This window comes from Mauremys mutica, chromosome 1 (genome assembly GCF_020497125.1).
Source record: "Mauremys mutica isolate MM-2020 ecotype Southern chromosome 1, ASM2049712v1, whole genome shotgun sequence".
Lineage (NCBI taxonomy): Eukaryota > Metazoa > Chordata > Testudines > Geoemydidae > Mauremys > Mauremys mutica.
Genome location: NC_059072.1, coordinates 157,131,412 through 157,155,529, shown reverse-complemented (window position 1 = coordinate 157,155,529; position 24,118 = coordinate 157,131,412). Strand labels below are relative to the sequence as shown.

Genomic DNA, 24,118 nt, shown 5'->3' with positions numbered 1-24,118 from the left:
CACATATCTATTCAAGGGACACCATCATAGGACCTAAGCACATCAGCCACACCATCAGAGGCTCGTTCACCTGCACATCTACCAATGTGATATATGCCATTATGTGCCAGCAATGCCCCTCTGCCATGTACACTGGTCAAACCGGACAGTCTCTATGCAAAACAATAAATGGACACAAAACAGATGTCGAGAATTGTAACATTCAAAAACTAGTCAGAGAACATTTCAACCTCCCTGGTCACTTGATTACAGACCTCAAAGTCGCAATACTCCAACAAAAAAAACTTCAAAAACAAGCTCCAATGAGAAACTGCAGAATTGAAATTAATATGCAAACTGGACACCATTAAATTAGGCTTGAATAAAGACTGGGAGTGGATGGGTCATTACACAAAGTAAAACCTATTTCCCCATGCTCATTTTTTTATTTTGCTCTAGTGTTACTTACACCTTCTTGTCAACTGTTGGAAATGGGCCATCCTGATTATCACTACAAACGTTTTTTTTTCTCCTGCTGATAATAGCCCACCTTAACTGATTACTCTTGTTATAGTTAGCATGGCAACACTCATTTTTTCCATGTCCTCTGTGTATATACATCTTCCTACTGTATTTTCCACTACATGCATCCGATGAAGTGGGTTTTAGCCCACGAAAGCTTATGCTCAAATAAATTTGTTAGTCTCTAAGGTGCCACAAGTACTCCTGTTCTTTTAACCGGAAAAAGAAGTCCTGATGGTAGAAATTCAAAAGTACAAAATAGTCAAGAGCCCGAATGGTTATTTGCAGGGAATTAAAGTGATACCTTTATTTGCTCTAAATTCAAAACAAAAAGCACATTAGCTAACATCAATCTAGTATAATCAAGGGATGTAAACATTAAATCTTTGAAAACTAACTGGTTTTCAAATTCACCATCTCTCTTTTCAGATTATACCATTCCTAATCCTTCTCCCAATTTTTGTGATTTTACAATCAGACTGTCTGTCCTATTTCCATCTCTCCAGTTCCTATGCAAGTCATTTCCTGTGTTTGTGTTGGTCTAGCTAAACACAAAGTGCTCGCAAACCTACAAAATAAACAGAGTGAAAATAATATAGTGGTTCTCAAACTGTGGGTCAGGACCCCAAAGTGGGTCACAACCCTGTTTTAACGGGGTCGCCAGGGCTGGCTCAGACTTGCTGGGGCCCAGGGCTGAAACCCGAGCATCACTGTTCAGGGCCAAAGCCGAAGTCTGAGGGCTTCAGCCCTGGGCGGCGGGGCTCAGATTACAAGCCCTCTGCTTGGGTCTGAAGGCCTTGGGTTTCAGCTTTGCCTCCCCACCCCGCCTGGGGCAGTGGAGCTTGGGCTTTGGCTTTGACTCCCCGACCCAGGGCAGCAGGGCTCAGGCTTTGGTCCCCACTCTTGGGGTCGTGTAGTAGTATTTGTTGTCAGAAGGGGGTCGTGGTGCAATGAAGTTTGAGAACCCCTGCTCTAATATTTTAGATATAGTAATCTTGGGTTTTCCCCTCTTAAAAGAGTTCTAGGTAAATAAATTCAAGAACAAAGGAAGACGCCTAAGTTTATGGTTTCCCTTTAAGCAAGCCCTCTCAATTCTGTCCTGACAAGTCCATTTGTTGGCAGTTTCATGGCTGATCTCCTTTTAAAAGAATCAGTTGTGTGGACCCCACCACACTACTTCCTTCTCCTGCTGGCATAAGTTCAAAGGGCACCTTGGGATGCTCACCCCTCAGTGTTTCCTTTCCCATGGTACAAAGGGAGAGATTTTTGTTATTACTACATGAGGCAGCAGAAGTTGGATGTGAAAATTAATCTGCAATTCTACCAGCCTACTTCACTGCATTCTACAGACACACCAGACTCGCAGGCCTGGTCTACACCTAAAATGTAGGCTGACCTAACTAGATTGCTCAGACATGTGAAAAATTCACCTCCCTGAAAGATATAGTTAAGTCGACTTAAGCTCTGGTGTAGACACTGCTTGGCTGACAGATGAATTCTTCCATCAAACTAGCTACAACTTCTCAAGAGGACAGATTTATTATAGCAATCAAAAAACCTCTTTCATCACTAATATCTACACTACAGTGGTGTAGTTGCATCTATGCCACTATAATGTCCGTAGTGGAAACATACCCATGGGATGGATGCCTCTATACTTAAAACCACTACAGCAGTACAGCTGCAACACTTCAATGTAGACACTACCTATGCCAACAGGAGGGGTTCTCTGATCAGCATAGGTAATCCACCTCCCCAAGAGACTGTAGCTAGTTAAAGAGAAGAATTCTTCCCTCAACCTAGCACTGTCTACACTGGGGGATTAGGCTTGCATGGCTCTCTCTCAGGAGTGTGGATTTTTCACACTCCTGTGAGACGTAGCTATGTCGATATAAATTGCCAATGTAGACGAGCCCTTAGTAACAACACTCAAATGCTAAAGTCAGCATTGCTTAACAAAAACATCATCCTGCTCCATTTCTCATAGCATCTGAGAACTGACAGACCATATCCCCCTCATTTTTAACAGGAAACTACAGAAGAGGTGACGCTTCTCATTCTATCTGTAGCAAACGTGAAACCTGCCGATACGAAAAACATGTGACGAACCTCTAGTGATTACTAACAATCACTTCAGTCCAGTCAGTTGTTTCTCATCACTTCTTTCAACTTTATGATTTGGATAAATCTATGATGAACATAAAAGTTGAAGGAAGTGATGAGAAATAACTGACTGGAGTGAAGTGATTGTTTGTAATTAATCACGTTTCCCGTATCAGCAGGTTTCACATTTGCTACAGACAGAATGAGAAGCGTCACCTATTGAATTCAACACTGTGAAGACTAAAAAAGTTATATGAACTAGGCACCTTTGCTTCACATCACATGCCACCAACCCACCTTTCTACAGTGTACCAAATCAAACCCTCCTAAGAGTTCATAACTCCATTCACTGCCCCTCTCATCAGCATCTAATGTAAGATGATTTCACACATTCCCCATCACCTCTAGTTTGTAGACAATTCCATTACTTTTACTGTTTTCTAACAAAAACTTCAAATCACTTCCCTTTTATGTTTTTTAAGAACTGTTAGTTTTTCAGTCACAGATTCATACTGGAACTTAATGTTTCAAGTATCAAAAATCTTCCAAATAAGTTGTGGTCATGTAAATACGTCAGTGATAAACTAAAAAAGGAAAAAAGGGGGAAAAAAAGAAAAACTGGCTTGTTTCTTGTGATTTATCACCACAACCTTGGCAGGCTGAGAACTCAATAACTTTCTTGTGCTTTACTTACAGCGGAAAAGGTTACTACTCACCTTGTGCAGTAACTGTGGTTCTTCGAGATGTGCCCCCCAATGGGGATCACTTTAGGTGTTCATGCATCTCTCGAGTCCTTGATTAGAGATTTTCTGTTAGCAGTGTCTGTTCAGCCTGCACATGCGCTCTACAAAATCTGATGGCAAGCTGCACAGGTGAACCACCTGAAGTTCCTTCTCTATCCAAATGCCCAACAAGAACAATCTGAAGCAGAGGGGAAGGAGGGCATGTAGTGGAGTACCATTAGTGGGCACATCTTGAAGAACCACATTTACCACATGAGCTGAGTAACCTTTTCTTCTTCAAATAGTGTCCCTACGAGTGCTCCACTTAAGGTGACTCCCAAGCGGTATCCTCAAGTGAGGAGGGACCTTCATAATCAAGGTGAAGACTGAATACAGTGAAGCAGAATGAAGTGCCACATCTGATCTGACAGCACAGATCAAGGCACAACATTTAGAAAATGTATTCCCTGAAACCTGTGTAGCAGCTCTGCATCTCTCAGACACTGGAAAGTTTTTAAGTAACGTGGTGGAAATTGCTTGCAATTTAGTAGTGTGATAAAATCCTTTGGGGAAGCAAGGCATCAGCTGCATCACAGCAAGCAGCAGTACACTCAGATCCACCTCGACAGTCTCTGCAAAGAGATTGCAGGCACCAGTGATCTATACACGATAGTGATGAAGGCCAGGTAATTTCTGAAATTGCTCAGTCCTATCCAGATAAAAGCCTAACACCCACTGTACATCTAAAGTATGAAGGAAAGTTTCCCACTGAGAATTGTGCACTCTAGGAGAGAAAAAAAAAAGTCTATTCATCTACCAGTAACGATGGAAATCCAACAGCACCTTAGATAAGAATCTTGGGTGCAGCCACAGAGAGGACCTTGTCCTTGAAAATTATTTGAAATGGGGGAAGGGGTCCTGCCATCAAGGCTCCAATTTCTTGCAGGCTGACATAGCAGCTACTAGAAAGGCCATATTCACAGATAAATGAGGCAAGGGGCAGGTCGCCACAGGCTCAGAGGTTTCATAAGATATCTAAGTATCAGCTTGAGATCCCAAGGCAGAGTAGGAGCTTTAACCTGTGGGGGAAAAAAGATTCCCCAAGACTCTTAATAAATCTCAAGGACATAGGGTGAGCAAAAATAAAAGACCCCTCTGGTGGGGAATAAAATGCTGATATCAGTAAGAACCTTCATTGAGTTAATGTATAAAAAAAAATTTTAAATGTCCAGCACATAATCCAAGATGGCTGAGAGCAGAGAAGATTCAGGCATAAGGTGGTGACAGCAACACCAATGGTTGAACCTTTTTCATTTCTAAAGGTAAGGAATTCAAGTTGACTCCCTTCTACTGTTTAGTAATACTTCTAGTACTCCTGTCAAGCAAATGGATTCTAATCTCATGAACCACCTTGGAGCCAGGCTTGGAGACGAAGGACGCCTAGGTTTGGGTGAAGCCACAACCCACATCCTGGGAGAGGAGACATGGGACAGCTGAATACAGGTGAAGCAGGTAAGGATACCAAGCTTGCCTCAAACAAGTTGCTACTACAAGGATAACCCTGGCCATTACTCTTAAAATTAGTGGTGTTAGAGGGAATGCATGAAACAGGCCCTTTATCACAAAAAAAGGAGCCTTCCAGAGAGAGGTGGCCTAGGCCTTCTGTTGAGCAGAATAAGAGTCACTTCCTGTTTCTGAATGTGGCAAACAGGTCCCCACCTCTGGAACATCCTATGAAGGATTTGAGCATCCAATTCCCATTTGTAGTCCTGGGAGAAGCACCTGCTGAGCATATTGGTTGCAACATTCTAAAATCCAGAAAAGTAATCACTTGAGATCTGAATCTGATGAGCTATATACCAGTTCTATAACTTCATGGCATTGGCGTACAGCGTGGGGGATCTTGCTCCTCCCTACTTGTTGATATGGACAATGTGGTTTGCATGTTCTATCATGATTCAGATCAATCTGCCCTTGATGAGGAGTAGAACCTGAAGGCAGGCATTCCTGACTGCCCTGAGTTCCAACAAGTTGATATGGAGACCAGTTTCCTGAGATGGACCATCTGCCCTGAGTTGTGAGTGTGTTAAGGTATGCTCCTCACCCAAACAGTGATGCATCTGTCGTCACAGTTACTGTTGGAGCTGGGCGGAGGAAAGGGATGCTCACGCAGACACTGCATTAATCTTTCCACCAATTCAGGGAGTTCTTCATCTTGAGGGAAACCATAACATGTTTATCCACATTCTTCTGGTTGAGGAATAGGTCCTCCTGAACTAGCCCTGAAAGCAGCAGAGGCATAATCTTGCATGTCATGAAGATGCAAGCTGCCATATGACCCAGGAGCTGCAAATGATTCCTTACTGTAGTATGGGGGTTTCCACTGTCCCAACCGATTCAACAAAGTTATGAATCTGTCTGTGGGAAGGAAGGCCCTGATTGCTAACAAATCCAAATATGCCCCTATGAACTGTATTCTCTGTACAGGGGCTAACTCAGACTTCATGTTTAGCTGGAGACCCAACTCCTGGAAGAGAGCAAGCTGACTGGATAGAAATTATAACTGCTTTATAAGATCAGCCCTTGAGTAGCTGGTCATCAAGATATGGGAACACTAAAATTGCTTTTTGATGAAGGTAAGCAGCCACTAGCACTAAAACCTCAAAGGACACCCTTGGGGCCAAAGAGAGGGCGAAGGAAGAACTCCGTATTGAAAGTGATCTTCGCCCACAATGAAGGGCAGTGTCTCCTGTGTGCAGGATGTATCGCTATCGGGAAATACTCATCCTGTACGTTGAGAACCAAAAGTCAGTCTTCTGCCTCTAGAGAAGGGACTACAGCTGTCAGAGTCACCATCTGGAACTTCTGGGAATTTACAAATTTGTTCAGTTGTCTTAGATCCAAGACACCTCTCCACCCTCTATCCTCCTTTAGCATGAGAAAATACTTTGCATAAAACCCTGTCCCTCTGGGGAAAGGGATGGGACCTATTCTGTTGCTCTTAAACAAAGGAGGGAGTGTACTTCTTGATTCACTATAGTATTGTGAAAGGGGTCCCTGAAAGGGGGCGGGGGGGGGGGGGCTGTGAAATGGATAGTATAGCCTGGTGTTATATCCATAGCTTACTTGTATGTTGCAATACATCACCAGGCCTGTTGGAAATGGGAAAGATGATCTCCAAAAGAAGAGAGGTGGACAAAAGGTTGCAGCTTACAAACTAGAGGCAAGGAAGGAGGAGTCAAGCCCTTGACCAACCTGTCAAAATTACTGTTCCGATGGTGACTGGGTGCTAGTTGAAAGAGAGTGGAGAGCTCTTTTCCTCTGGAATCTGTCTTTTTCTAGCAGGTTCAGTGGTTCTGTAAAAACCATGACTCAGGCACAATTTCTGGACCGTTTGAGACCTGCTTCATCTCCTCTTGTTTGTAGAGCTATATACACCCAGAGACCTCAACATGACCATGAAGTCCTTCAGCATGTGCAGGAACTCATTCTTAGTTCCTGAGAAGAGCTTCTGATTATCAAAACAGGATGTGGTCAACTGCACTCTAAACCAACCTCAGGAATCTTGACAAGTAGAGACACGACAACCTTTGTACCACAACTGCTGTGCAGATGGATCTAGTGGCAATGTCCACAGCATCAAAAGACACTTGGAGTGAGGTTCTGGCTAATAACTGGCCCTCCTTTTAATGATGGCCTGGAGTGTTCTCTATGCTCCCATGAAAGATTTTCAGTAAAGGATGCAAACTTGTAATTCATGCAGACATACGTGGCCATGATTGTCTGAAAGTCTGTGATCCAATATTGGAGGGTTGTAGATGACTAGACCTTCTGTCCAAACAGGTCTAGCCTTATCTGGTCCTTGTCATAAGGAGTAGACCTGCAATAATGATGTTTACCCCACTCATTTACAGCATTAAACACCAAGGAATGAGGTGCAGGGGTGGGGGAAAAAAAATGCTGAGTCCCTGGGGGTAACAATATTTCTTATCCACCCATTTACAAGTTAGCTGGATGATGACAACAGTTTGCCACATGGTCTTTTCTGGATCCAGGAGCATTTCATTAATGAGTAGCACAAGCCAGGTGGGTGTCATTGATTGCAAAATATCCAGGAGCTTGTGATGTGCGTCTTTAACCTCCTCGGAAATATAAGAAATTGATTAAAATAGTCAGCCACTGACAGTGGTTGGGGGCATGACTGCCTCTTAGATGAAAGAGAGGTTTGAGGGGGTAGCCTCTTTGTCTGCCTTAGGCTCGAGCTCCTCAAAGGGTCTCCTCATGTTGAGGTTTTGGTGGAGGAGACTGAGAGACCCTTCTCCGGTAAAATGGACCTGGAGACCTGGCAAATTGCTGCTCATACCCCACCCACTATGACCAGTGGGGAGACCCACAGACAGCAGAGGGGGTGATGCCCACGTCGGGGAGGGTGGGATCAATGCTGGGTAACGGGCCTTGCCCAAGTTTGGGTTCTTGTAATGAAGCGGAAGGGAACCCTGCACTGATAAGGAGGAGGCTGACAATGTCTGCTTTATCTGCCTCAATGTCCTCCAGGGGGGGCCTCCAATAGAATAAAAGCAGAGAATCTGATGGTACTGATAAGCACTGGTAATCCAGAGACCAGGGTCTCATTACTGAGGGGTATTTAGTACCCACAAGCAATGGGGACTCCAGCTCATCTAATGCTGACAAGTCCCTGGAGTAACAGAATTCCTCCAGTACCAAGTGAGTTGGTACCAACGCAGCAATCAGCTTGGGTAATACCACTGGTTTGGAACATGTAGGAGCCAGTGCTGAAAGTATGTGCTTCAATTTTGAAGTACTGATGGAGCGGAGTGGAAAGGCATCATTAAGTCTAAAACAGACAGTGCCGATCTGGAGGTGGACAATACTGGGGCCCTGCTAGCACCATATTTCTCCAAAGCACTCTAGGATTTCCCTGCTCCACCAGTACCGGATGAACAGTCTTTTGCCTCCATGATACCAAGTTGAGAGGTCGAGGCCTCTGACACCACAGACTTAGCAGGATATCAAGACTTCTTGGGAGCTGGCTCCTTGTGGTGGGAAACTGCACTCCTCTTCTTTTGAGCCTTCCCCGAGTCCTTCTTTGGCAAGACATTAGCCGAAGGGGCACTGGATCTGTCTGGAGGGAAGGGGCAGGTCTCGTGAGATGACCTGGAAGCAGGCTGAAAGGAGCATTCCATCAGCAGCAGATTCAGTTTGGCCTCCTGAATCTTCCAACCACAGGATTTTAGAGCCAGGCGAAAATTTCACTTTGGGGAGACATAGGACTCTCCCAAACAATGAATGCACTTAGAGCGGCTGTCGCTGATTGGGATAGCCTCCTGACAAGAGAGGTGGTGTTAGAAAGCTGGTAAGCCAGACATGCCTAACCAGACCAAATAAGCTCCCCAGAAAAAAAAAAAAAGGGGGAGAAAAGGGAAAGTAAAAACCACATCTCTCACACCTACATAGCTAATTCTACACCAACAATTAACATTAACTAAACAACAACTACAAAAGACACTGATACACGCACAAGGCAGACACACTGGAGAGGTGTCTCAGGCCGAGGCACTAGAGAAGGAACTGAAAGGCAGTTTGCCCATGCAGCCCTATATGCACTCAGGAGTGTGGCACGAGATCATATAGAGCGTATGCGTGGACCAAATAGACACTGCTAACTGAAAATCTCTGATCAAGGGTTCGAAGAGGCACATGCACACCTGAAGTGGAGCACCTATAAGGACACTACTTGAAGAACTGTAAGATTTCCATTTTGGACAATACACATTCCTTGTTATGCATGATAACAAATATGCTTACAAAGTGAATAGTAAAGTAAAAATTTGTATTAAATGAAATGTGAAGCAATGGGATGTTTTCCCATATTCCATCCCTCACCCTCTCCCCAAGGTAGGGGAGGGTTCTTCAGACTGGGAAATTTGCAAGGGCAAAAAAGGGATCATTTCTAGAGATAGGCTGGAATGGGATTTACTGCACATACCAACATTTAATCTTGCAGCAGAATTAAGCAACATTAACTCTGTGACATACACCCACATTAATTCCCAGCCTCAGGACATTAGACAGAGTAAATGGTGTCTGAACACTAACAGCACAAGCAGGTGTTTTTGAAAGTTATTTCCCCTCCCCCTCTCAAATACTTTTGTGGGATTTCTATGTGATAGTCTAGTGTACTATTAAAATACATATTTCGAATGCTCACTTAAAATTTGATCTATTTCTCAGAAAAAGATCCTGGGATGCTAGCATTAAGGCCACTATCATTATTTCTGTCCTTTTGTCATTTCCTCCCCCCATCTTTGTCTCTTCCATCTCCTTTGTCCTCAGTCTTCCTTTTCTCTTCATCCTGTCCTTTTGCTCTAACTCCATCTGCTTTTCTTTTGTTCTCAACAGGGTCAGCAACAGCATTTGGAAGGACTGCAGAAGAAAACCGAGTATAATCACATGACCGCCTCAGAGTCTCTTTGCAGCTGGTTCCATGTGTAAAGCATTTTTATGCCAATGTGGCTGCTGCTAGACAGACAGTTATCCTTAGGTGTGAGAACAAATTGGGAAGCACAGACCCACACAAGAACTTTGAGAAAGCCAACACACTCACTTCCACCACAAAAAATACACTACGCTCTATCACAATAATTTTCATGGCCAGAATCAGGCGGGAAAGTGGTGTTATACACCAGTGTTTTAATTCTGGAAACTGCAAATCTAGCTTCTAAGCTCCTCCAGGGAAGGATTCCATGGGCTTGCTTGAAAATGAATTCGGAAAAGCCTATATTAATGCACAGTGAAGGATACAAATTACCACGCCCAAAAGTCATGAAAGAGAAGAGCTACAGCTTTGATTGAAATAATTCTACAACAATACACATAAGATGTACAAAAAAAAACAACTTACAAGAGACTAACTTAAAAGTTTGGTCATTATACCTCATATCATATGGCTAAAATGGGGAAAATAATATGGTTATCTTTATTTTTTTCCTTTAACTCTTGGCATTTAAATTGGTAAATGTATCATTCAATTAATGTAAGGTTTGCATTTTATTTTTAAAAAGTTAGAACAGCACCGACTGCACTATGAAGTCATGCAAATAAATCTTGGAAAATCCACAGGATTTAAACTGTCTTCTAGCAGATATACAATTATTATTTCATTCCAAAGTGCTTGCAGACAGTTATAAAATTTACATTTTTTTAAGCCCACATACACACTAAACATTTTTTTAAACTGCTTATAACTTCAGTTATGTGAGGTAATACTTTTTATTGGACCGACTTCTGTCTGTGAAAAAGAGACGCTTTCTAGCTTGCAGAGTTCTTCAGAACTGGGAAAGGTACTCAAGGGTGTCATAGCTAAAGACAAGGTTGAATAGAATGTTTAGCAAAAATAATTAATATGTTATAAGAGACCATTCAAGAGGATGCGGGTAGTTAACATCTCTGCAGTCACAGAGCAAAGGAGGGTAGGGTTGTAGATTGTTGTAATGAGCCATTAATCCAGCATCTTTATGAAGTCCATGATTTTGAGTGTTTAACAAAGCTATGAACTTAAACTCCCAGGCTCATCTTTTGGTTATGTGGATTTCTTTTGAGGACAAGAACTGAGAGATCTGGCACACTTTGTGAAAAATGTTCGCCCACAGGTGATATAGTATCAGAGGGGTAGCCGTGTTAGTCTGGTTCTGTAGAAGCAGCAAAGAATCCTGTGGCACCTTATAGACTAACAGACGATATAGTGATATAGTGTGTGTGTTATTTTTCTGTGCATGTTCATTCCATAGCATAGTAAGTGTTTTGCTTGACCCACAAAGTTGTTACTGGGGCATTTCGTGCACTGGATGAGGCGTACTATATGTTGTGATAGACATGTGCAGGAACTATGGATCTTGAAAGGCGACTTGTGGGGGGTATTAATCATTACAGATGTAAAACTTGCACATATACCACTCCTGCTGTTGCTCTGGCAGGGTCTGCCATCCTGAAGAGCAATGGCTAGGACTGTCTTTTATTGCTATAAGTTCCAGCATAGCAATTCGGAGCCTTCCCAGAGCCTCAAAGAAGGAGATTCTTGCCTTGAAAGTAAGCTTTAGTCATACTGGCGTTTATGTCCATTATGAAATATAACGGGCATACAAAATTCCCTGTCTTGATTTCTTTAAGGAATTTTTCTATTTGGGCTACATCAACCCTACTTGGTTTCTGAAATATCGTCTAGATGAACAACAGCCAAATGATAATTTTTGGTCATTGCCTTTATCACTGTGGTCTGACAACCAACCCAGCAAACATGGCAGATGCCTCAAACAGATTCCAATTTCCAATTGCCACTTCCTGGTCACTTAAGTAGCAATATTTGAATGCATCTCAAAATAAATGCATGCTTTTGATAATTTTTGAGATCTGGAATCACAAGCTAAAAGGTTGAAATCAATATGGTGAACAAAGTTTTCATTTTTCTGTCTTGATCCTCACAATTCCCAAAGCTGTTTTTAATTCTACTGTGATACCATCAGCTGTCCCAGATTCCAAGTCTACTACCTCAGTAAAGAGTACAAGCTTCCCCACACTGCACAAACTTGATGTATACCCAAGACTCTTGCTCAGCTACACACACCCCAGTGAATCCATCAGCAAGTACAGTAATAAACCTAGCTTTCTATATGCCCACAACACTTCGTAATTTCCTCCGAAGTCTCTCGCTCCATGAGTGTTTATCTGTTTAACCCAAAATTAAGGCCATTTTTTATATTTTGAAGTCTCTAAAACTGAAATTATACTTGGCAATAGCAGATGTGATGTTCTATATGGTAACAAACATTGCTTCTCATGTGTTACACTTTACAGAACAATCTACTTATAGAAGTTTCTTATGAACAAAAGGACTTTCTGCATCCACAAATTTCAAGTCATCAGCAATGTACACATAATGACACCATACTAAATGTTTTACGCTCACTTTCCAAGGGATGCATGCATGCTCAGCAGCACACTTCTCCCTGATCCCAAGCCCTTTTCAAGACATTACTTGCATAGTTGCTATTTACTAAGACCATTCCCCCTCATTTTGGGCCAACTGCTTAACAGTGATGTGCCTAATACGACTCAGCCTACCCTAGCTTCCTCTGTTGTCCTAGTCCAGATAGCAGGCATAAAATCCAACACTTGTTCTTTCCCAGATAGCACTTACTAGTCCAGAGGTTCTGGCAAAAGGCTTTCTCCAAATTTGGCCAGATGACTGGAGACAACCAGAGCATCTATTTATATACACCACTTAATTCTCTGAACTCTTAAGCCTAAAATCTGCTTCCAAATGCAAAATCAAAGTCAACAGAAGTTACTTGAACCAAAAAAAGAGTTAAACTGAAACAGCGGCACAGCAACTTTGTTCCCCTTGCCCCCTCTCCCTGATGATTACTTAACTGAAGAATTAGCCCACAATATTTATGTATTTAAGTTCAAGTCACACTTTACAGTAATACTGGCAAGAAATACACAACTTTGTTACATTCAATAGGATTACTATGGTTACTAAAGCCGGCAAAACAGAAGTGCTACAACTTGCTCATAATTACATTCTGACCTATAAAAATCTGTGAGAATGTGTAGACTCACACACAGAACTGAGTGAGCAAACCACCTGTCTTGGAAACAAAGTACTTGTTTCTGTGACATTTCTACTGTAAATACCCAATTGCTCCTGAATCCCATAGTAGAGTTCCTTCAGTAAAGCAATCTCCATGCTACTAGGGCAGAAACTTAAGAAAACATCTTTCCAAAACTGATACAGATTGAGTATGCTGGGCCACTGGCCTTGGGTGATTTAAGACCTGCCGTGCTAGGTCCTCAGTCAAGTTTAGTCTTTAGATGCGCACTGTGATACTACAGATGTTGGGACTACTTCATCACACAATCTGCGCCACTGCAATTGTGCCGCTGTTAGTCTCCCATGTAGCTGCTGTAGGCCGACAGGAGAGAGCTCTGACGCTGGCATAATTAAACCACCACAACCAACAAATGTGCTAGTGTAGACATAGCCTAAGTGCCCATGCTAATATTGTTAGACCTGTCAAAATTCTTGGATATCGCTGATCAAAAGTGCTATTCTAGGGTGGCTCTGTTCTTTCTTGACTGAGTATTCTCAGAAGGTGGTGTAGGGAGATTGGTTCTTCTCCTTCAGTGCACTAAGGGCTAGTCTACACTGGCAGCGCTCTAATATGGCTTGTGTAGCCGTGACAGAGCACTGAGAGAGAGCTCTCACAGAGCTCTAAAAAAACACCTCCACGGGGGGCACAGCTCCCAGCACTAGTGCACTGTCTACACAGGTGCTTTACAGCACTGAAACTTCAATGCTCAGGGGGGTGTTTTTTCAGTTGCCATGCTGTAAACTGCCAGTATAGACAAGCCCTAACATGTGAAGTTGTGCAGGGATCCATTTAATCTCCTCTCCTGTTCAATGTGTGGGGGACCATGATGACAACACAACTCTATCATACGCTACCCAAACAGTGCTGCTGAACACACGGCACCATTTCTGAGGGTGACTGGCATATGGATGAGAGATTGGTGTTCAATCCTGACAACACTGAGGTGATGCTGGTAGGCTGGGGAAATAACCAACAGATGTGGCAAGGATGATTCTCCCACCTATAATTGGGGCTGTATGCCTGTCACATGTCCTGTTTGCAATCTGGTAGTGATGGATCCCCAGCTACTGTTAACTGATCATACAGTAGCAATGTCCATAAACACTTTTTACCATTTGAGCCTACCTGAGAAATTATTTCAAATGCAGACTTGCTACCATGCATGGCCCATCCCTTTGTCACTTCATGACCGGATTACTACAATGCTCTCTACATTTTAAACCGATCCAAAATCTTGAACTGGTGCAGCATGTGGCAGTCCACCTATTTAATTATGTTACCTGGTGGCATTATATGACACCTGTGCTCCATGGTCTGTATTAGCTGCCTGGGGATTTCTAGATTGTAATTAGAGGCACTAGTTTTGGCCTATAAAGCTGGGTTTGGATATCTGTGGCTTGAGAGGTGGACTCTTTCTTCACGCCATACTGACAAAGATGTTATCAGCAGAGGCACTTAAACTGGATCCCTCTGATTTAAAAAGGAAGCTGGTGATAGCCCATTATCCTAGAGGGACCCTCAGATCTGGAACCAGCTTTCCTCAGTCCAAAACAGTCAACTTCTGTTAACCTTCAGGACACACCAGTTTTCTGTGGAAGGAGGAGGTTCATAAGGCTAAGTCTACATGAAGTTTTGTGTTTCACAAGGATTTAGGATTTGTTAGCTGTAAAGAGGAGAGGGGCTGTAAACTCCTGTCATTGTTTGTTACTGTAACTTACACCAGATGCCCCTAAGGTTTTGGATAGCTCTCTTTTATTTTTGTGTAAATCCAAATATCTACAAAGCACTGAACAAGTTCCCTCAATGCTGTACTTATATTTCAAATACACCTGTACCCCAATATAACACGCCCCGATATAACACAAATTTGGATATAACGCAGTAAAGCAGCGCTCCGGCAGATCAAAGCAAGTTCGATATAACGTGGTTTCACCTATAACACGGTAAAAATTTTTGGCTCCCGAGGACAGTGTTATATCGGGGCAGAGGTGTATATGCTAAACTGGTGTTCATTAAAGTCAAGTGTTAAGTGGTACAACTCTAACTGCTGTGGGATTTCAGTTGAAGACTGCTGCCAGCCTTGTAATGCTTTCCAATGTCTCCCACTGTGGTTGACTTCAAGTGATGGGGCAGAGTTATAATATTAGGATGAAATTTAAAAGGAATCTTTACATTAGAAAAAAAACTAACTGGAAATTTTTCCTGTCTTCAGTCTGCAGACTGGGAACAGGCATGGGTTCTAGGATGGCTTCCCAATATGCCAACCTCTTTATGGGCCACCTCAAATGCACCACAAAACAAACTGTATACCGAGATACTTCAATGACATGTTCATCCTCTGGACAGATGACCTAAACTCCCTCAGACTTCCACCACAAACATCAACCACGACCACCCATCCATCCCTCTCTCTTTCTCTAGAACACTCCCACGCCAGCATCAATATCCTGGACACCATGATCAGCTTTAACAATGGAACTACAATCAATTATAGACACACACACACACAAAAAAAACCCACCTGAAGAAAAACCTGAAGAGCACCGCACTTACTTTCACAAATTCAGCAGCCATCCCAGACACACCAAGAAATCTGTTGTCTACAAGCAGGCACTGAGATACCACAGAATAGTTTCCTCAAACTGTAAAGTGATGAGGCTTTGAGTCTTTAAATTGAATTAGACAAACTTCTACAGAATACAAAAATTCTGTACTGGCTATAGTGAGATAAGTATGAGATAGGTCTTCTCCACCACTAATACTTATTACAGCCAACCATGCTGAATAAGCATACTAATTAAAGTGTGTTCAAATGACTAAAAGCTTTAGTGTTAATGCCACATTGAGACAATGGATGCAGCTCATACCTCTCTTAGACCTACTACTGCAAGTGTTTTGCAGACTCAGAGCCTTTGTCTACCCTGAGGATTTTCTCTGGATCTTCCACCACTATTCTGGCACCAGCGCAACTTCATCAGTTCTAACGGTGAGAGAACAAGCGTAGACTAGTAGCTAGTATTTTTACCATAGTCACCTAGACTTGCTCTGAGTAAAGTCAGTTGATAGTGTTATAAAAATGTCTATGCAATGCCTAACCTAGTGTTTGCACCAGTGCTGCATCAGCAATGAGAATAAATCGTACAGATAAATTAATCTGGGGACCAAGGCAGTTTAGGAAGATAGTCCTGTTAGGGACAGGGCTGCTCCGGCCAGCCCGGAGCTGGGAGCTAACGGTTAGGGTAGGTTAACAGGAAGACTAATGTTTACCAGTTAACAGTTTAATATTTTACATCCCTAAGTCCTGTATCAGTTTACATTTTCAAAGGCTTTCTTCATCAATATGGACTACAGATGTTAGTTTGAAAAAAGAAATCTCAAGTTCTGCAGAACCCATAACCACCACCATGGGTACAGGAATGATACTGTAGCACATCCTGTGACTTAGTGATGCTGTTTCCTTGCCTTTAATTAACTAGAACCAGGAAGAATGTAGACAGGTAAAGTTTCTAAGTTCAATGTGTGGGTTCACACACTGGTATGTGAGGTAATCTAATGGTGGGTGAGAGAGAAAGAGGACAAGATTGATGGGATGATGGGAAAATACAGTATCAAGAGGGTAAATTGCTTGGGTGGGTGGGGGAAAAGATGCAATGGAGACAGGGGAAAAGCGTGAACATACATCAAGGAAGCTAAGGCAGAGAAAAGAACAAAAATAAAATAAGAGACCTCAGAAAAGATATTCACAAGGAAGAAAACAACCCCAACCAACCAAACCAGTGAAGCTGGAAAGGGAAAGGTGCTGTATCAGGGGCAAGAGATGAAGTAAAAAGGACTAGTTGAATTGTGTTCGGCAGTTATTTGACAAATTTCACTGGCATTCATGAAGACAGTTAATAAAATAAAGATTTATCAAAGAGATACATTTTTGTTCTACTCAACTAGCCTTAGTAACTTTTTTTTTTAAAGTATAAATACGAAATTGATTGGGGATGTAGATACACCACACAACTGTTATATTCCCTTTTTGAAACGGCAGGAGTGGGGGATTTGGGGCATGACAATACAAAGGCATTTTTCACCCTGGTATGGAGTCAAGTAATTTTTTTCCAATTTTTGTGTAGAGGAAACTCCCCCTCCCAGAAGTAGCCAAAAATCTGGATGAGGGATAGGGTTGCTAAAACCCACACAACTCTCAGCAGCCAGAAGCATCTGGAGAGAGAAAAATCATTTATTTTCAGCTAGGATAGATTTTCTATTTTGGGGGAGGGGGACAGGGGTGTCATTAATCTTGAGCTTTTCACCAAGTTGTTGCCTCCTACCCAAAAGCCTTTTGCACAGATTTATTTTGATACCACTATCATCTTAAATTAATAGGCTGTACAACTGTCAAGCTGCTACTATATTCCACTTTGTACGAGACTGCATTTCAGCACTGGAGTAACATGTACTCACACAGAGCTTCTTGTGCACTTTTGGACCCTTCCATATGAAAAAATCCACTACATTTAAGTAAGTAGTTGAAACAATGAACTTGAACAAAAGGCAAGTTTGCTGCTGGGGCAAAATTCTTTCAGCGAGTCACAGAATTCATTGCTACATAGTCTAAATTATGAAAATTCAAGAGGCCATCAATTTGCCCACATTATGCAAGAAAATAGCTAGATTTGGGCATTTAGCCTAAGGTGAGTAGCTGTACAGCATTCACTAAAATTGTTTTTATGACAAATTACAAGTAATTCTATTACATGTATATGACATTTACACATGCACTGAAAAGTTTACTGCACCCCTTAAGAAGAACTAGCCTGTTATGAAGGGCTGCGGGCAGAGACAAAGTAACAGTTTGAAGACAGCAGTATTAAAAGTATTTTTAAGTGTATCAAAAGTCCTAAATGTTCTTTAAAACACTGTCTTTCATAATCAACAGCAGTCAGTTTCACAGTTATTAAAGTTTACTGTTTAAGTTTGCAAGTTGTAAGTTTTCCCATTGAAGACTTTTTTTTTTTTATGAAGAGGTGCATTTTTTGTTGTGTGTTGCCAGAGCACACTTCATTTTCAGGATAATTTCTCCCATTTGCTTCCAGTTGTACATCATTTCCAAGTATAAAACAACTAGGTGTAGCACTAAGCCATGGTAAGGTAAGCACCATACCTCAATTTCAGCAGATTTTACTGTCAAGCATCAAATTTAAACAGCAATCCAGAAGTTATTAGTTGAATGTTTAAATATAAAACTTACAAATCCAACTAACATTTATCTTTTAAATGTGATTAAGATCACAGCTAAACCTTTCAAAATGACAAATGCATCTAATTTTTTTATATTGCCCTCAATTCATTCCTAGGAACTACTACAGGCCCAACCAGTATGTCTTTTTAAGGAACACAAAAAAATGTTTTTTTGCACAGAAGTTTGCAAACCCAATATTAAAGAACTGTAAACACAGAATGCACTTGAAGTTAACTAAATTGAAAAATATACAACTGAGGGGTACATAAGTGCTCTCAAAACCAAAACAAAGAAACATCTAGTGGATCTTGAAAGATGCTCTTAACACTGACAAGGCAACATCTACTATTTCTACCTCTGGTGAAAGAATACTGGGACACCACAATCCCTACAACTGTTATCCCAGAGAGGTGGGCAGCATGTTTTGTCCAGGGTGAAGCACAAATGACAAGTTCCCTTTACTGCAGCTGGGAAAAGAGAGGCGCTGGGAATCTTATGCCAGTCCCTGGATCTAGCTTCAAGACTCATCCTTTCGAATCAGCCTGTAGTGAGTGAGCATCTGATAAATTTAGGGGGAAAGCACATATACTCCCTGCTGTTGAACTGAAGGCACATTCACTGTGTTCCCACCCCTTATCCTCCTGGATGCTGTGATGGTACACCTCTACCTCAATATAATGCTCTCCTTGGGAGCCAAAAAATCTTACCGCATTATAAGTGAAACCGTGTTATATTGAACTTGCTTTGATCCACCAGAGTTTGCAGCCCTGCCCCTCCGGAGCACTGCTTTACCACGGTCTATCCAAATTCGTGTTATATCAGGTGGCGTTATATTGAGGTAGTGGTGTATGTAGAGTCCTAGCTACTCTGCCCTCCCACTGCCTCCGCTTTTGGAGTCCTCTCTTCCTACAGACTAGTTCAGTGCCCAACTGCTGATGCTCCTCCTGGCTTTCCATAGCAGCAACAGAGCAAGATTTACTTGGTCATTCAGTTTCATTACTACTCACAGAATTATTAATAGAAGCAATGCAACAGACCCAAAATAGGTCCAGTTTTCACTCTGCTACAGTTTAGGAAGCTCTGATCACTGGCAGAGGCACCAGAGCTGCCTGCAGACTTCGGAAACAGCACTGCATCAATATACACCTGGTCATATACAGGAATTTTTTTTCTACAACCAAAATGGCTAGAAACATCATTTTAAAAAGTAATGCCTACTTTTGCAAGACCTGGACTCTGATTATTTGAATCTTGCTTCATCATACCTGAAGAGGCCACCAAAAATTCTGATGCCCATTAGAAGTTACCCTTTTCAGCATACAGCAGTCTAAATGTCTGTTCTGGAGGACAGCATCTCCTACTCCACACAGTCCTTGCCTCTGCTTCTGTTGCTCTGATTATATATCCTTTAAAGACACCAACAGGACATGCAGCACATGATCATAATGGGGGGGAGGGAAAGAGGAGGACCACCACTGTGGGTGCTTTATTATGTCAAGGCCTTTGCTTCCCCACTGTGTTATAAATTTGGGATTTAATTGTATTTGCTAGCTTACGCCAATTTATGGGCAAGCATCTTCCTAGATTTTGACCTCAAATAGGAAGAGACCCCCAAACCAAACCTTCAAAAAATAAGAGGAAAAGCTTAGGTCAGACCATTTTAGTTTTTGATCATGACAGCTCTAGATCTGGGTCAATTTTACACAGTCACATGCAGTAATATTGATTAACACCTCCTCCTTCCTCTGCTACTCATATAAGGAGAATGAATGAGAATAAAATGAAATCACACAATATTCTCCATATAAATGGAGAGTGAAATGTGTTATTGCTATATCTAATCAACTGTACAGTCTCATGTTGCTAATATGGGCTAACTACTCAAAATGTTCATAAATACTGCAGGTACTCTGATCACACAGACATGACAGGGTAGACTTCAGACCATAAACCCAATATTTTCTTCAAAGCTCCAACCACAGTGGAAGGCATCTTAGACTAGAAAATGCAAGAATTTCTGACAAATGTTTGAAAGCTCACAATTACCTAAAAGCTTTGGAGTGAACTAAAACTCCACGTGTACAATAAAGCAATATGATATAAACACAGCTTTCCCAGGTGTAAGTATCAAAATGCAAGTCTCAAAGTCATCGGTTTAAATAATAGTGATGTATATCAGACCTTCACAGTCCTTTTATAAAGCCATCCAGATTTCTACAAGAATGGACCTGAAGTGCCTTTCAATGAAAATTATTCACATAGATGAGCAAGATCATTTTACCTTTGCATATGAATATATTTAAACCAAGAATCAACAAATTCCAGATTATAAATATGTAACTGATCTTTAGAAACACACAATGGGGTCTTTTTCCTCCAACACTTTATCTTTTTGATTAATAGGATTACATATATATTTCTAATTCTCCTCAAAATCCCAATGCCATAAGCTGGGAGATCAAGGATGAGCACATATTAAACCACTTACCCAATTTACAATATACATGTAATACTACTGTTTAGAATGGGGCCACAGGCCTCATCCTTAAAAAAATTTTAAAAAAAATCAAATTCTGAAAGATAGTGAACATCCTGTATTTCTAACAGTTCAATGTGTTCACATACATCATATTCAAGAATTTTTTTCCACAGCACATTTAACAGAGCCTGAAACACAAGATATTATGGGAATAGACCTTTCTAAGCCTTCTGCTAAGCTTGCACAAAAAAAGTGCTCACACCCCAGTTGTGGGTGCATACTTATAGCGAACATTGCACTTTTCAATGCATCACACAACAGAAAATGTTTGAAGCCTATAACTGTACAAATATGTGAAATGATCACATGTGCATGTAATTCATTTCCTTCCCTCCATTGCTCCATAGACAGAAATGCAGCACATAGCTCTTTAAAACCAAATTGCAACAGAAATATTCCCTTTAACTAGCTGGTCAAACCAACAACAATATTGTTATAGATAAGAGGGAGAAAGGAGCACCAAACAAATATTTTTTGTAAAACAGGCCCAAATGGAAACCATGGTGTGTGCCTATTCAAGGTTAATGAGGGGGAGGGAAAGGGAGCTGTTTCATCCAGTGCTAGAGACAGTCTAGATCTTCTTCCACAGACCAGCCCAGAATCCCTCACACAATTAGGTTTACTGACAAACAACAGTGCAAATTCTCTTTTAAAAACCCGATGTTTAATCTGCACAGGGTGTGGGTGTGGAATCAATACTCACTGCTAACTTTCATGCTGCCAAATGCTGAAGGCTGCTGCACTGGTTTGCAGCTCTCTGCAAAGGAGGTGGTTCTGGGCCGCCCTGACATGGTCTCTCTCTCTCCCCCTCTGATCACCTCTCCTCCTTTCTTCCTTTCGCCTTCTTCTCTTCCTGGGGGTTGGTGTGGGTGCCTCTCTCTCAGGTGGAGAGGGATCAAAAATGCAACATTAAATTCCAGCCCCCCCTCCCCCCCGGGAAAACCCTCTCCCCCTCTGGATCTCTCTTCTCAGGGCTTCTTCACTCCTCGTTTATAAAACCATCCTTCCCAGCAGCACCACTGGGTCCAACAGCTGCCTCCACCCAGCACACGAGCCCCCCCCCGAGGCTGCTCCGGCTGCGGCCTGGGAAACAGTGCGGGTTGCTAGGCCTTGCTGCCCCCACCACCCTGAGTGCCAGTCACATGGGGCGCAAGCTCCAGCCGAGCTCCTCGTCTTCCCCCGCTGGGTTTGCTCCTCCGCCCCCCTCGCCTCTTCGGGAGGCAGCAGCAGCGACGGGACTATTTTCTCCGGCGCAAGGATCGCCGGCTCTGCTCGTTGCTCCGCGAGCCTGGAAGAGGATCCGGCGCGGGCGGTGGGATCCTCCGCGGGCGGAGTGGGGGAGTGAAGCGGTCGGGCGTCCTCGCTCGCTCCGGCTCCTCAGTGCGGGGATGAGGCGACGGCTCCGGCGCGGCTCCTCATTGCGCCCGCAGGGGCAGCGGGCGGCGGCTGGCGCTGGGGCGGCTGCAATGCGGCCGGCGGCCGGAGGCGGCGGCGGCGGCGGCACAGGCCATGGCGGTGGCTCCCGGCCCCAGCTCCTCCTCAGCCGGCTTCAGAGCCCTGGCGGCGGCGGCGGCTGCTCCCCTGGGCGCCCAGGGCACATGGGACCCGCCGACCCGGCCAGACCCTCCTGCCGCTTCCCCCCCCCGCGCCGCTTCCGGCGCCGGCAGCTGCTGCCTCCTGCCGGGAGCCCCCGCGGCCGCGCCGACCAGTCCCTTTGTCCCCGCTGCTGCTGCTGCTGCTGCCGCCGCCGCTCCGTGCCGGGCTCCTGCTGCCGCCGCCGCCGCCGCTGCGCTCTGTGTGTGCGTGCGCCAAAGCCGCGCAGCCGCCTATCCCCGCCGCCGCCCTACGCTGCGCAACGGCCCTAAGCAGCCTCCGTGAATACCCAGTCAAACCGCCCGAGGCCCCCGCACGGCAACACCCGAAGCACATCGGAGCCAATCCCGCGGTGGTTACGGTAATAACCTCACCAGCGTGGGGCCAATCACCGAGCGGGAACGGAAACATCCGGAACACATCGGAGCCAATCGCGAGGCCGCTACGGAAATAGCCGAACCTACCCGAAGAGCCTCAGAGACCCAATCAAAAGACGTTGCCGCCGCCCTAGCAGCCCCGAGAGCCGATCCAATGGAAAGAGCTTTCTCCTAAAGCCAATCAGGAGCCGCTCAGTCCCTCTACACAGGGCTTCAAACTGAAGCCTGGGGGGGGGGGGGCTGAGCGGCTGAGGCGGTGATTGGCTATCCGGGCTGGCTGCTGTAACTTGTCGTGTGATTGGCTAAGAGGGATGAGGAGACCAGCCAGTTCTCTGCGCGGTACCAGTCTCCAGCGACGGGCTGCCTGTAACGCGCATCCCTATTGGGGCAGGGCCGAAGGGGCGAAGCAGCGGCCCGGGCGGCGCTGAGCCCGTTCCGGCCCGAGGGGCGGCCCCGAGCCGGGCCCTGCCTGCGTGGGGAGGCGCCGCCCCCACACCCCGCCGTGACCCGGCGAGGCGGCGGAAGGGGGCGCAGCAGCCGGGGGGGGGTCTGGCTCCGCCCGCGCAGCAGCTCAACGTGGCCCCGGGGGTGGGGGGGGGAGCCGCACACAGGGCGGCCCCCGGGGGTGGGTGGGGGGGGGGAGCCGCACACAGGGCGGCCCCCGGGGGTGGGTGGGGGGGGGGAGCCGCACACAGGGCAGCCCCGGGCCCGCCGCGCGGGGACCCGCCAGCCCGGCTCCCGGCCGGGACGCGCCAGCGCGGCCCTGGCTCTGCCCGGGGTGTCCCGGCGCCTCGGGCAGCGAACGCGGCATCCCCTAGTTAACGATGGTGCCCTGCGATGAAAGCGCCAGGGACGCCGCCCGCCACGACCGAGCTTCTGCCCTGCGCGCCCCGGCCCCCGCTCCCTGTGCCGAGCCAGCCTGGCCCCGCCGCCCCGCGTGCAGTGACCCCTCCTGACACGGGCGTCGCTCTGCGCCTGGTCTCGTCCCTTCCCGGGGCTTGGCCGGGAGTCGGTGGTACAGGACGGGGGCTGGCGAGCGTTAACGGGGCATGTGGCGTGGTTGCATTAAGCATGAGCAACACCTATGGGCTGCTCGTAAAGCCTGTGGAGCAAAGCACACCCTTGTGCATTTTCTGTGTGGCGCAGGTGTAACAGGAATGAATGTTTCAAAGAGTTTTAAAATGGTGTTGGGGAACTTTTATGTAACTTTTGCCTTTAAGGCTAATGTCTAAATTACCTTGAGTTTGGCTCTACAGGGACCAGATACGTCTTTAAAAATGTCCAAAAATAGTTAGTGTAACAATGTTATGATTTAATGTCTAGTATCTTGGGAATTTCCTAGAAGCAAGTGTTGGGGGGAAGCTGCGAATCTTCGGTGTGTA

The 24,118-nt window shown here is 44.5% G+C and overlaps 1 protein-coding gene across 3 annotated transcripts in view; it reads right to left on the bottom strand.

Annotated features, from left to right (window-relative positions):
- The window catches only part of GSK3B (glycogen synthase kinase 3 beta), a 257,049-nt gene extending 234,642 nt beyond the window's left edge, over positions 1–22,407 (bottom strand). The window contains exon 1 of one of the 3 annotated variants that reach the window (XM_045001121.1): positions 21,470–22,407. In XM_045001121.1, coding sequence (XP_044857056.1) covers positions 21,470–21,557 — 88 coding nt within the window. In that variant the 5' untranslated portion in view covers positions 21,558–22,407. The remainder of the gene's footprint in view (positions 1–21,469) is intronic. The other 2 variants (XM_045001119.1, XM_045001120.1) reach the window with 2 other exon arrangements.
- Between the last annotated feature and the right edge of the window lie 1,711 nt (positions 22,408–24,118).